This window comes from Garra rufa, chromosome 1 (assembly GCF_049309525.1).
Source record: "Garra rufa chromosome 1, GarRuf1.0, whole genome shotgun sequence".
NCBI classification, from domain to species: domain Eukaryota; kingdom Metazoa; phylum Chordata; class Actinopteri; order Cypriniformes; family Cyprinidae; genus Garra; species Garra rufa.
The window spans coordinates 53850461-53865718 of NC_133361.1; the positions used below are offsets into that span (position 1 = coordinate 53850461).

The 15258-nt window shown below is 29.9% G+C and overlaps 1 protein-coding gene across 2 annotated transcripts in view; it reads left to right on the forward strand.

The window, feature by feature from the left end:
* Positions 1-15258, forward strand: part of grin2ca (glutamate receptor, ionotropic, N-methyl D-aspartate 2Ca) — a 107432-nt gene that overhangs the window by 83938 nt on the left and 8236 nt on the right. For both annotated transcript variants that reach the window (XM_073842711.1, XM_073842720.1), the window contains 2 exons: positions 4259-4384; positions 7661-7890. In XM_073842711.1, coding sequence (XP_073698812.1) covers positions 4259-4384; positions 7661-7890 — 356 coding nt within the window. The remainder of the gene's footprint in view (positions 1-4258; positions 4385-7660; positions 7891-15258) is intronic.

Sequence of the window (15258 nt, forward strand, 5' to 3'; positions counted from 1 at the left end):
CAAAAAAGCACTAAATTATTGTGATTACCGGGTGGCTGGCACACTACAAATAATTAATGGAAGATGTTAAATATTATTTCCAATCATTTACTGTATTATACCATGAATAAAACAGCTTGTGAATAGTCATTTATATACCTCAGAAAAGAAAACAGTATATGTTATGTTAACGAGTTGGAGTCCACTTCAACCTTTAAAATGTGTTATTTTTGTTTTTATTAAATACATGTGAGCAATGAAAGATTGGATGTTTTTGCGTAGTAAGTGGTAGAATTTTCACAACGAAAACGGTATAATTTAATGAAATGAATACAGCAAATTAACCCGCCATGACACATTGTTTGTATTTTTATTACAAAACAGATTTTGAAAGCCGAGACCTTGTTTTATATTAAAAATACCAAAAGTACAAAGCTTATTGCTATTATTGGGTTGCTGGCGCACTACAAATAGGCCTAATGAATGCAGAGATGTGAAATATTTTTCCAAGCATACTGTCCCAGCGAGTATAACACGTTATGATTTTTGCTAATAATACCACATATATTTAAATCAATTCTGGTGGCCCGGCAACTTCCCCTGGTGCTCTCAATCTTGGCCATTTGCATTTTAGTACTTCAACAAACTTTTTTATTTTAGTTAATTGCCAAGGTATGACAGCGTTTAAGTGCTACGTTAAGAAATAAAAAAATCTAAGATTACGAGGTTAAAGTCATATTATTTAGAAAATAATGTCGAAATTATGAGAATAAAGTCAAATATTTTGAGAAAAAAAAATCGAAATTACAAGAATAAAGTCAAAATATTTCGTGAATAAAGTCAAAACTTCTCCCGGTGCTCTCAATCTTGGCCATTTGCATTTTAGTACTTCAACAAACTTTTTTTATTTTAGTCAATTGCCAAGGTATGACAGCGTTTTAGTTAGTATTTATGTTAAGAAATAAAAAATATAGGATTATGAGATGAAAACTGTAATATTTCGAAAATAAAGTTGAAATTAAGAGAATAAAGTCAAAGTATTTTGAGAAGAAAGTCAAAACTTCAAAAAAAATCTAAGATTACGAGATAAAAAATTTAATATTTCAAGAATAAATTCGAAATTACGAGAATAAAGTCAAATATTTAAAAAAAAGCAAAAATTACAAGAATAAAGTCAAAATATTTTGAGAATAAAGTGTAAAAATTTCGAGAATAAAGTCGAAACTTCTCCCGGTGCTCTCAATCTTGGCCATTTGCATTTTAGTACTTCAACAAACTTTTTTATTTTAGTTAATTGCCAAGGTATGACAGCGTTTAAGTGCTACGTTAAGAAATAAAAAAATCTAAGATTACGAGGTTAAAGTCATATTATTTAGAAAATAATGTCGAAATTATGAGAATAAAGTCAAATATTTTGAGAAAAAAAATCGAAATTACAAGAATAAAGTCAAAATATTTTGAGAATAAAGTCAAAACTTCTCCCGGTGCTCTCAATCTTGGCCATTTGCATTTTAGTACTTCAACAAACTTTTTTTATTTTAGTCAATTGCCAAGGTATGACAGCATTTTAGTTAGTATTTATGTTAAGAAATAAAAAAATATAGGATTATGAGATGAAAACTGTAATATTTCGAAAATAAAGTTGAAATTAAGAGAATAAAGTCAAAGTATTTTGAGAAGAAAGTCAAAACTTAAAAAAAAATCTAAGATTACGAGATAAAAAATTTAATATTTCAAGAATAAAGTCGAAATTACGAGAATAAAGTCAAATATTTAAAAAAAAAGCAAAAATTACAAGAATAAAGTCAAAATATTTTGAGAATAAAGTGTAAAAATTTTGAGAATAAAGTCGAAACTTCTCCCGGTGCTCTCAATCTTGGCCATTTGCATTTTAGTACTTCAACAAACTTTTTTTATTTTAGTCAATTGCCAAGGTATTACAGCATTTTAGTTAGTATTTATGTTAAGAAATAAAAAAATATAGGATTATGAGATGAAAACTGTAATATTTTGAAAATAAAGTCGAAATTAAGAGAATAAAGTCAAAGTATTTTGAGAAGAAAGTCAAAACTTAAAAAAAAATCTAAGATTACGAGATAAAAAATTTTATATTTCAAGAATAAAGTCGAAATTACGAGAATAAAGTCAAAATATTTTGAGAATAAAGTGTAAAAATTTCGAGAATAAAGTCAAAACTTCTCCCGGTGCTCTCAATCTTGGCCATTTGCATTTTAGTACTTCAACAAACTTTTTTTATTTTAGTCAATTGCCAAGGTATTACAGCATTTTAGTTAGTATTTATGTTAAGAAATAAAAAAATATAGGATTATGAGATGAAAACTGTAATATTTCGAAAATAAAGTCGAAATTAAGAGAATAAAGTCAAAGTATTTTGAGAAGAAAGTCAAAACTTAAAAAAAAATCTAAGATTACGAGATAAAAAATTTTATATTTCAAGAATAAAGTCGAAATTACGAGAATAAAGTCAAAATATTTTGAGAATAAAGTGTAAAAATTTCGAGAATAAAGTCAAAACTTCTCCCGGTGCTCTCAATCTTGGCCATTTGCATTTTAGTACTTCAACAAACTTTTTTTATTTTAGTCAATTGCCAAGGTATTACAGCATTTTAGTTAGTATTTATGTTAAGAAATAAAAAAATATAGGATTATGAGATGAAAACTGTAATATTTCGAAAATAAAGTCGAAATTAAGAGAATAAAGTCAAAGTATTTTGAGAAGAAAGTCAAAACTTCAAAAAAAATCTAAGATTACGAGATAAAAAATTTAATATTTCAAGAATAAAGTCGAAATTACGAGAATAAAGTCAAATATTAAAAAAAAGCAAAAATTACAAGAATAAAGTCAAAATATTTTGAGAATAAAGTGTAAAAATTTCGAGAATAAAGTCGAAACTTCTACCGGTGCTCTCAATCTTGGCCATTTGCATTTTAGTACTTCAACAAACTTTTTTTATTTTAGTCAATTGCCAAGGTATTACAGCATTTTAGTTAGTATTTATGTTAAGAAATAAAAAAATATAGGATTATGAGATGAAAACTGTAATATTTCGAAAATAAAGTCGAAATTAAGAGAATAAAGTCAAAGTATTTTGAGAAGAAAGTCAAAACTTCAAAAAAAATCTAAGATTACGAGATAAAAAATGTAATATTTCAAGAATAAATTCGAAATTACAAGAATAAAGTCAAAATATTTTGAGAATAAAGTGTAAAAATTTCGAGAATAAAGTCGAAACTTCTCCCGGTGCTCTCAATCTTGGCCATTTGCATTTTAGTACTTCAACAAACTTTTTTTATTTTAGTCAATTGCCAAGGTATGACAGCATTTTAGTTAGTATTTATGTTAAGAAATAAAAAAATATAGGATTATGAGATGAAAACTGTAATATTTCGAAAATAAAGTCGAAATTAAGAGAATAAAGTCAAAGTATTTTGAGAAGAAAGTCAAAACTTCAAAAAAAATCTAAGATTACGAGATAAAAAAATGTAATATTTCAAGAATAAATTCGAAATTACAAGAATAAAGTCAAAATATTTTGAGAATAAAGTGTAAAAATTTCGAGAATAAAGTCGAAACTTCTACCGGTGCTCTCAATCTTGGCCATTTGCATTTTAGTACTTGAACAAACTTTTTTTATTTTAGTTACTTGCCAAGGTATGAATGCTTTTTGGTGCCACGTTAAGAAATAAGAAAATCTAAGATTATGAGATTTAAGTCATATTTCAAAATGGAATATATTTTTATTTCTTACCAAGGCAACGGTTTTACTGCACACCTGCCAGCCAATCAGAATCCAGTATCCAGACATTCCATGGAATATTTATATTTTATCACTGTTAGTTATAATAGTGACATCCTTTCGGTTTGCAGTGCTGACTACAACAGTGGTTTGTTATTCTTAAATCCTCTGTTGGCACTATTTCATTTTCACTGATGTGGTCGGTTAGCCATCCTATAAATCCTTTCACACATTTTTCCATTACACTGCAAACAATAAACTTTCCCAGAACCCAGAATTCATAGTAAAATACAATAGCATACTGTCATTTCATAAAACAAGCTGTACTTTTAAATATTTACTGTGCAGCCTTATTTGTGTGAGACAGAAACCAGTGTTTCTCTTGTTTAATGGCATATGAATTGTGCTTACTTTAATTTGCACCTCATTTTGCGCGTATACAAATTTAAAAAGGTTTCACAGTCCTGCTAGAATAAAAAGCGTGTCATTTGGGAATAACGTCATTCGTCTCTCTCTTTCAGAGCCCTACAGCCCAGCGGTGTGGGTGATGATGTTTGTCATGTGTCTTACAGTCGTGGCGGTGACTGTGTTCGTTTTTGAATACTTTAGTCCTGTGGGCTACAACCGCAGCCTGGTCAGTGCCAAAGGTCAGTGTTCACTGCCTCTGCTAACACTTCAGCAACTGTGACAGATGTCACAAACAGTGGAAACGATCAAACATGACAGGTTTGATAGAACTTAAGCTAGGAGAAAAGATAATTAATGTAACTAGAGCAACATATTTTTGCTCAGATGTTATGCTTTCATAGCTCAGTTAAATTAAATGAGCTCTAATTTATGTTTAATTTAACTTCATTTAGTTTTTCATAAAATTTCTTTGGTGAAATACAAATGAGATAGCTGCCATTACAGTAGGAGCTGAGTGTAAGTTAGTTTTGGAAGAGCTTGATGAAAAATGTTTGAGTTCATATTGAGAATTTTAACTTCTGATTGCAGACTTGTGAGCACAGTTTACGATTCTGTTGAGATCTCTACAGAAACACATGAGATTACAGATCTGAGGAGCATTTGCTTTCTTTTTAAAAGCATTGCTGTGTAGAAGAAACAACTGAGATATTAAAGATATCTCATTTGGGATTTTTCTTTCGTATGGATTGTCGCTGTCTTTCTCCTATCCATCTGAACAGCAAAACTCAAAAAACATATCTCACTAATACAAGAGTTCTGAAAATATGAAATATGTCATGAATAAATGTCAGTGACCTTGTGTTGTTATTATTATTCAAATAAATGGCTATTATTGTTCACCTGAGTAAATTAAGTAAGTATGCAGTTACAAAAAAATAATGCCTACAATTGTTTTTTTTGTGTGTTGATTATTTTATCTAAAAATAAATATCAATTGAAATGAATAGTTTTCAATAGTTTGTTGTTAATTATAATCTTTAGTATTATAGTAATGTGCAGTTTTCTAATTATAATGGAATTTGGAGTTTACAGAAGCCTGTTTCCACCACTAGCTTAAAAGGTTTCTAGCTTTCCACTGACTTTTTTTCTCGGGATTGTGAGATTTTGACTTGCAATTTATAGTTATAGAGTCAGAAATGTGATATTAACTCTCAATCGCAAGTTATAAAGTCAGAATTGAGAGATTGAGAGAAAAACTAGCAATTGTGACTTTTATGTTTATTTGTCGCAATTCAGACTTTTTCTTGCAATTCTGACTTTTTTGTAAATTGTGAAATATACCTTACAATTGCAAGTTGAAGCCCACTTTTAAGGGGAAAAAGACCTCAGTTTTGCAAGTTTAATTCTGATTTAACTCACACATTTTTGAATTAATTTCCTAAAACTGTGGCTTTATTTACAATTTTGAGTTTATATCTCACAATTCTGACTTTATAACTTGCAATTGCAAGTTTATATCATGCAAATCTGAGAAAAAAAGAAACTAATCAAAATTGTGAGCTTATATCTTGCAATTCTGACTTCACAACTCTTCACAATGGTCAGTTCACATCATGCAATTCTCACTTAATTTTTCAGAATTGCAGTTTGTCTCTCAATTCTGACTTTATAACTTGCAATTGGGAGTTTCTATCACGCAAATCTGAGAAAAAAGTAAAAATTGTGAGTTTATATCTCACAATTGTGACTTTATTACTTGCAACTGCAAGTTTATATCATGCAAATCTGAGAAAAAAGTCAGATATGAGAGTTAATATCACAATTCTTACTGTACAACTCACAATTTTGAGTTTATATCACGCAATTCTGACTTAATTTCTTAAAAATGTGGCTTTATTTACAATTTTGAGTTTATATCTCGCTTTTCTGACTTTATTACTCGCAATTGCAAGTTTATATCATGCAAATTTGAGAAAAAAAGAGGAAAAAAGTCAGAATTGCGAGTTAATATCTAGCAATTCTGACTTTACAACTCACAATGGTCAGTTTATATCTCACAATTCTGACTTTATTACTCGCAACTGCAAGTTTGTATCATGCAAATCTGAGAAAAAAGTCAGATATGAGAGTTAATATCTTACAATTCTTACTGTACAACTCACAATTTTGAGTGTATATCTCACAATTCTGACTTTATTACTCGCAATTGCAAGTTTATGTCACACAAATCTGAGAAAAAAAAATCAGAAATGCCCGTTAATATCTCTTAATTCTGACTGTACAACTCACAACTTTGAGTTTATATCATGCAATTCTGACTTCAATTCTTAGAATTGGGACTTTATTTCTCAGAATTGCAATTCTGACTTTATTTCTCGAAATTGTGGTATAAACTTGCAATTGCAAGTTAAAGTCCACATTTACAGGGGAAAAAGACTTCTCAAAATTGCGACTTCATATCTCACAATTCTGATTTAACTCACAATTGTGACTTTATGACTTGCGATTGCGAGTTTATATCTTGTAATTCTGACTTCATAACTAGCAATTATTTTATATCATGCAAATCTGAGAAAGAGTCAAAAATGAAATAGTCTCATAATTCTAAATGTACAACTCACAATTTTGAGTTTATATCATGCAATTCTGACTTCAATTCTTAGAATTGGGACTTTATTTTTCAGAATTGCAGTTTGTCTTACAATTCTGACTTTATAACTTGCGATTGCGAGTTAATATCATGCAATTCTGAGAAAAAAAGTCAAAATTGTGAATCTCAAAATTGTGACTTTATTTCTCGAAATTGTGATATAAACTTGCAATTGCAAGTAAAAAGGCCACTTTTGAGGGGAAATCGAGTTTATGTCTTACAATTATGATTTAACTCACAATTGCAAGTTTCTATCTCACAATTCTGACTTTATAACTATCAGTTGCAAGTTTCTATCATGCAAATCTGAGAAAAAAAGAAAAAATAGTGAGTTTATATCTTGCGATTCTGACTTCATTACTCGCAATTACAAGTTTATATCACGGAAATCTGAGAAAAAAAAGTCGATGCGAGTTAATATCTTGCGATTCTGACTTTACAACTCACAATTTTGAGTTTATATAATGAAAATCTGACTTCATTTTTTAGAATTGCGATTTTTTTTTTTTTTATTGCAGTTTGTCTCGCAATTCTGACTTTATAACTTGCGATTGCGGGTTTATATCACGCAATTCTGAGAAATAAAGTCAAAATTGTGAGTTATAATTCTGACTTTATTTCTCAGATTTGTGACTTTATATCAGGCAATTGTGAGATTGTTTGGCAATTGTTTTTTGTTTTGTTTTTTTTATTCAGTAGCAGAAACGGGCTTCCAAAAGAGAGAGCAAGTAAATCACTGTATAATAAATAAGGGGGGGAAAAAATAATTTTTGTTTAGTTTTCCCATTGCTGTACCAACAATGTACCAAATTTTTCATCAAGCTCTTCCAAAACCTGAACTGAACTTTAATATTCTCTATTTCAGAGCCAGGTGGGCCGACGTTCACCATCGGGAAGTCGGTTTGGCTGCTGTGGGGGATCGTCTTCAACAACTCAGTGCCCATTGAAAACCCCAAAGGCACCACCAGTAAGATCATGGTTCTGGTGTGGGCTTTCTTTGCCGTGATCTTTCTAGCCAGCTACACGGCCAACCTGGCAGCCTTCATGATCCAGGAGCAGTACATTGACACCGTTTCTGGACTGAGTGACAAGAAGGTAAGAGCTGCCAGTGTCTCTCTCATCACAAATGGCCATTTTGGGCACGGGTTTTAATTAAAGCCGAAGGATTTATGCTGATAAAATGAAGTATATAAATATGTACACTTTCATGATGAAATACTTTGATTTAAGTACTATCATTAATTTGTGTTTTTCTAATAAGACATTTATGGGCAATTTAAAGCCTTAAAACTATTTTAAACACTGGCAATATGACAAAGTACTTAGAGGTGCAAGTATAATGCCAACACTTTTTTTAATGTATATATCTGCTCTTCTATATACAGTATGCTTTTGTTAATCATGTACTGTACACTAGGTGTCATTTTTGCCATACTGATGTCTAAAAGTAATCAAGGATTGTGCTTAGTTGTAATGATTTCCTAGTTAAAGGGATAGTACACACAAAAATGAAAATTCTGTCATTAATTACTCACCCTCATGTTTCTTTTGTTCATCTTCAGAGCACAAATTAAGATATTTTTGATAAAATCCGAGAGCTTTCTGAGCTTTCATGGACAGCAACACAGCTGACACGTTTAGGCCCAGAAAGGTAGTAAGGACATCATTAAAATAGTCCATGTGACATCTGTGGTTCAACCTTAATTTCATGTATCTACACGAATACTTTTCTTGTGCAAAGGAATCAAAAATAACTTTTTTAACAATGTCCTTACTACCTTTTTGGGTCTTAAAACTTGTAGTTGCATTGGTATCTATGCAGGGTCAGAAAGCTCATTTCAGATCTAACGGTTTTGGACCGACATGAGGTTGAGTAATTAATGACAGAAACCATCGCTTTAACTAGTTATCCTACTTAGAAAACTCTGTGACACTGTTTTAATTGGTTGTGTAGGGACACATCAAGGTGAAGTGATTTACAATGATATTGAAAGCTGTTACAACTGACGAGCTTCAGATGAAAACTGTTAAAGGGCAATTTTGAAGACAAAGTGAGACTTCAAGCCACAACACTGTCATTAAAGAGCCACACGGGTTGACTACCAGGGAATTAGACACTGACAGCAAGATGTTTTTGTATGCGTTTGGATTCTGGAGTCTGCCTGGGAGGCATTACACAAAGTACGAAATGCCTGAAGGGCAAAATAGCCAGAGGGCAAGAATATCATGTAGAGATCTGACTGTTGCTTTCAAACTGCGCAAACTTCGATAGCTGCAATTTAGTGCACTTGCATTTATAGCAAAAAAAATTTATTTATATACTATATATATTTTTTTTTATTATATACTATATTGTAAAAATGAAAATCCTGTCATTAATAATTACTCACAATTCTGACTTTTTTCCTGAGAATTGCATAATATAAACCCACAATTGCGAGAAACAAAGTCAGAATTGAGTGATAAAAACTATGTAATTCTGACATTTTTTCTCACAATTCTGACTTTTTTTCTCAGAATTATGAGATATAAACATGGAATTGCGAGTTATAAAGTCAGAATTGTGTGATATAAACTCAACTTTTTTTACTCAAAAATGTTATATCTTCAGACTTTTTTTCTCGCATTTCAGACTTTTTTCAGAAATGTGTTCATATCTCGCAATTCAGACTTTTTTCACGCAATTGTTACTTTTTTTCTCAGAATTGTGAGATACAAACTCGCAGTTGGAAATGAGAGAAATTAACTCAGAATTGACAGATAAAACTCATAATTATGACTTTTTTTCTCAGAAATGTTTATATCTCGCGATTCAGATTTTTTTCTCGCAATTCTGGCTTTTTTTTTTTTTTTCAAAAATTTGTTCATATCTCGCATTTCTGACTTTTTTCTCAGAATTGTGAGATATAAACTCACAATTCCCAGTTACAAAGTCAGAATTGAGAGATAAAAACTCGGAAATGCAATTTTAAATCTCACAATTCAGACTTTTTTCTCACAATTCTGACTTTTTTCTCAGAAATGTGTTCATGTTTTCCAATTCTTACTTTATTTTCAGAATTGTGAGATATAAACTTGCAATTGCAAGAAATGAAGCCAGAATTGAGAGATAAAAACTTGTAATTCTGACTTTTTTTCTCTGAAATATGAGCTTATAGTTTGCAATTCAGACTTTTTTTTCTCAGAATTGTGAGATATAAACTCTCAGTTGCAAGAAATGAAGCCAGAATTGAGAGATAAAAACTTGTAATTCTGACTTTTTTCTCAGAAATGTGTTCATATTTTCCAATTCTTACTTTATTCTCAGAATTGTGAGATATAAACTTGCAATTGCAAGAAATGAAGCCAGAATTGAGAGATAAAAACTTGTAATTCTGACTTTTTTTCTCTGTAATATGAGCTTATAGTTTGCAATTCAGACTTTTTTTCTCAGAATTGTGAGATATAAACTCTCAATTGCAAGAAATGAAGCCAGAATTGAGAGATAAAAACTTGTAATTCTGACTTTTTTTCTCTGTAATATGAGCTTATAGTTTGCAATTCAGACTTTTTTTCTCAGAATTGTGAGATATAAACTCTCAATTGCAAGAAATGAAGCCAGAATTGAGAGATAAAAACTTGTAATTCTGACTTTTTTTCTCTGAAATATGAGCTTATAGTTTGCAATTCAGACTTTTTTTCTCAGAATTGTGAGATATAAACTCTCAATTGCAAGAAATGAAGCCAGAATTGAGAGATAAAAACTTGTAATTCTGACTTTTTTTCTCTGAAATATGAGCTTATAGTTTGCAATTCAGACTTTTTTTCTCAGAATTGTGAGATATAAACTCTCAATTGCAAGAAATGAAGCCAGAATTGAGAGATAAAAACTTGTAATTCTGACTTTTTTCTCAGAAATGTGTTCATATTTTCCAATTCTTACTTTATTCTCAGAATTGTGAGATATAAACTTGCAATTGCAAGAAATGAAGCCAGAATTGAGAGATAAAAACTTGTAATTCTGACTTTTTTTCTCTGAAATATGAGCTTATAGTTTGCAATTCAGACTTTTTTTTCTCAGAATTGTGAGATATAAACTCTCAATTGCAAGAAATGAAACCAGAATTGAGAGATAAAAACTTGTAATTCTGACTTTTTTTCTCTGAAATATGAGCTTATAGTTTGCAATTCAGACTTTTTTTCTCAGAATTGTGAGATATAAACTCTCAGTTGCAAGAAATGAAGCCAGAATTGAGAGATAAAAACTTGTAATTCTGACTTTTTTCTCAGAAATGTGTTCATATTTTCCAATTCTTACTTTATTCTCAGAATTGTGAGATATAAACTTGCAATTGCAAGAAATGAAGCCAGAATTGAGAGATAAAAACTTGTAATTCTGACTTTTTTTCTCTGTAATATGAGCTTATAGTTTGCAATTCAGACTTTTTTTCTCAGAATTGTGAGATATAAACTCTCAATTGCAAGAAATGAAGCCAGAATTGAGAGATAAAAACTTGTAATTCTGACTTTTTTCTCAGAAATGTGTTCATATTTTCCAATTCTTACTTTATTCTCAGAATTGTGAGATATAAACTTGCAATTGCAAGAAATGAAGCCAGAATTGAGAGATAAAAACTTGTAATTCTGACTTTTTTTCTCTGAAATATGAGCTTATAGTTTGCAATTCAGACTTTTTTTTCTCAGAATTGTGAGATATAAACTCTCAATTGCAAGAAATGAAACCAGAATTGAGAGATAAAAACTTGCAATTCAGACTTTTTTTCTCAGAATTGTGAGATATAAACTTGCAATTGCAAGAAATGAAGCCAGAATTGAGAGATAAAAACTTGTAATTCTGACTTTTTTTCTCTGTAATATGAGCTTATAGTTTGCAATTCAGACTTTTTTTTCTCAGAATTGTGAGATATAAACTCTCAATTGCAAGAAATGAAGCCAGAATTGAGAGATAAAAACTTGTAATTCTGACTTTTTTTCTCTGAAATATGAGCTTATAGTTTGCAATTCAGACTTTTTTTCTCAGAATTGTGAGATATAAACTTGCAATTGCAAGAAATGAAGCCAGAATTGAGAGATAAAAACTTGTAATTCTGACTTTTTTTCTCTGTAATATGAGCTTATAGTTTGCAATTCAGACTTTTTTTCTCAGAATTGTGAGATATAAACTCTCAATTGCAAGAAATGAAGCCAGAATTGAGAGATAAAAACTTGTAATTCTGACTTTTTTTCTCTGAAATATGAGCTTATAGTTTGCAATTCAGACTTTTTTTCTCAGAATTGTGAGATATAAACTCTCAATTGCAAGAAATGAAGCCAGAATTGAGAGATAAAAACTTGTAATTCTGACTTTTTTCTCAGAAATGTGTTCATATTTTCCAATTCTTACTTTATTCTCAGAATTGTGAGATATAAACTTGCAATTGCAAGAAATGAAGCCAGAATTGAGAGATAAAAACTTGTAATTCTGACTTTTTTTCTCTGAAATATGAGCTTATAGTTTGCAATTCAGACTTTTTTTTCTCAGAATTGTGAGATATAAACTCTCAATTGCAAGAAATGAAGCCAGAATTGAGAGATAAAAACTTGTAATTCTGACTTTTTTTCTCTGTAATATGAGCTTATAGTTTGCAATTCAGACTTTTTTTTCTCAGAATTGTGAGATATAAACTCTCAATTGCAAGAAATGAAACCAGAATTGAGAGATAAAAACTTGTAATTCTGACTTTTTTTCTCTGAAATATGAGCTTATAGTTTGCAATTCAGACTTTTTTTCTCAGAATTGTGAGATATAAACTCTCAATTGCAAGAAATGAAGCCAGAATTGAGAGATAAAAACTTGTAATTCTGACTTTTTTCTCAGAAATGTGTTCATATTTTCCAATTCTTACTTTATTCTCAGAATTGTGAGATATAAACTTGCAATTGCAAGAAATGAAGCCAGAATTGAGAGATAAAAACTTGTAATTCTGACTTTTTTTCTCTGAAATATGAGCTTATAGTTTGCAATTCAGACTTTTTTTTCTCAGAATTGTGAGATATAAACTCTCAATTGCAAGAAATGAAACCAGAATTGAGAGATAAAAACTTGTAATTCTGACTTTTTTTCTCTGAAATATGAGCTTATAGTTTGCAATTCAGACTTTTTTTCTCAGAATTGTGAGATATAAACTTGCAATTGCAAGAAATGAAGCCAGAATTGAGAGATAAAAACTTGTAATTCTGACTTTTTTCTCAGAAATGTGTTCATATTTTCCAATTCTTACTTTATTCTCAGAATTGTGAGATATAAACTTGCAATTGCAAGAAATGAAGCCAGAATTGAGAGATAAAAACTTGTAATTCTGACTTTTTTTCTCTGAAATATGAGCTTATAGTTTGCAATTCAGACTTTTTTTTCTCAGAATTGTGAGATATAAACTCTCAATTGCAAGAAATGAAACCAGAATTGAGAGATAAAAACTTGTAATTCTGACTTTTTTTCTCTGAAATATGAGCTTATAGTTTGCAATTCAGACTTTTTTTTCTCAGAATTGTGAGATATAAACTCTCAATTGCAAGAAATGAAGCCAGAATTGAGAGATAAAAACTTGTAATTCTGACTTTTTTTCTCTGAAATATGAGCTTATAGTTTGCAATTCAGATTTTTTTTTCTCAGAATTGTGAGATATAAACTCTCAATTGCAAGAAATGAAACCAGAATTGAGAGATAAAAACTTGTAATTCTGACTTTTTTTCTCTGAAATATGAGCTTATAGTTTGCAATTCAGACTTTTTTTTCTCAGAATTGTGAGATATAAACTTGCAATTGCAAGAAATGAAGCCAGAATTGAGAGATAAAAACTTGTAATTCTGACTTTTTTTCTCTGAAATATGAGCTTATAGTTTGCAATTCAGACTTTTTTTTCTCAGAATTGTGAGATATAAACTCTCAATTGCAAGAAATGAAACCAGAATTGAGAGATAAAAACTTGTAATTCTGACTTTTTTTCTCTGTAATATGAGCTTATAGTTTGCAATTCAGACTTTTTTTTCTCAGAATTGTGAGATATAAACTTGCAATTGCAAGAAATGAAGCCAGAATTGAGAGATAAAAACTTGTAATTCTGACTTTTTTTCTCTGTAATATGAGCTTATAGTTTGCAATTCAGACTTTTTTTCTCAGAATTGTGAGATATAAACTCTCAATTGCAAGAAATGAAGCCAGAATTGAGAGATAAAAACTTGTAATTCTGACTTTTTTTCTCTGTAATATGAGCTTATAGTTTGCAATTCAGACTTTTTTTCTCAGAATTGTGAGATATAAACTCTCAATTGCAAGAAATGAAGCCAGAATTGAGAGATAAAAACTTGTAATTCTGACTTTTTTCTCAGAAATGTGTTCATATTTTCCAATTCTTACTTTATTCTCAGAATTGTGAGATATAAACTTGCAATTGCAAGAAATGAAGCCAGAATTGAGAGATAAAAACTTGTAATTCTGACTTTTTTTCTCTGAAATATGAGCTTATAGTTTGCAATTCAGACTTTTTTTCTCAGAATTGTGAGATATAAACTTGCAATTGCAAGAAATGAAGCCAGAATTGAGAGATAAAAACTTGTAATTCTGACTTTTTTCTCAGAAATGTGTTCATATTTTCCAATTCTTACTTTATTCTCAGAATTGTGAGATATAAACTTGCAATTGCAAGAAATGAAGCCAGAATTGAGAGATAAAAACTTGTAATTCTGACTTTTTTTCTCTGAAATATGAGCTTATAGTTTGCAATTCAGACTTTTTTTTCTCAGAATTGTGAGATATAAACTCTCAATTGCAAGAAATGAAACCAGAATTGAGAGATAAAAACTTGTAATTCTGACTTTTTTTCTCTGAAATATGAGCTTATAGTTTGCAATTCAGACTTTTTTTCTCAGAATTGTGAGATATAAACTCTCAATTGCAAGAAATGAAGCCAGAATTGAGAGATAAAAACTTGTAATTCTGACTTTTTTCTCAGAAATGTGTTCATATTTTCCAATTCTTACTTTATTCTCAGAATTGTGAGATATAAACTTGCAATTGCAAGAAATGAAGCCAGAATTGAGAGATAAAAACTTGTAATTCTGACTTTTTTTCTCTGAAATATGAGCTTATAGTTTGCAATTCAGACTTTTTTTTCTCAGAATTGTGAGATATAAACTCTCAATTGCAAGAAATGAAACCAGAATTGAGAGATAAAAACTTGTAATTCTGACTTTTTTTCTCTGAAATATGAGCTTATAGTTTGCAATTCAGACTTTTTTTTCTCAGAATTGTGAGATATAAACTCTCAATTGCAAGAAATGAAACCAGAATTGAGAGATAAAAACTTGTAATTCTGACTTTTTTTCTCTGAAATATGAGCTTATAGTTTGCAATTCACACTTTTTTTCTCAGAATTGTGAGATATAAACTTGCAATTGCAAGAAATGAAGCCAGAATTGAGAGAT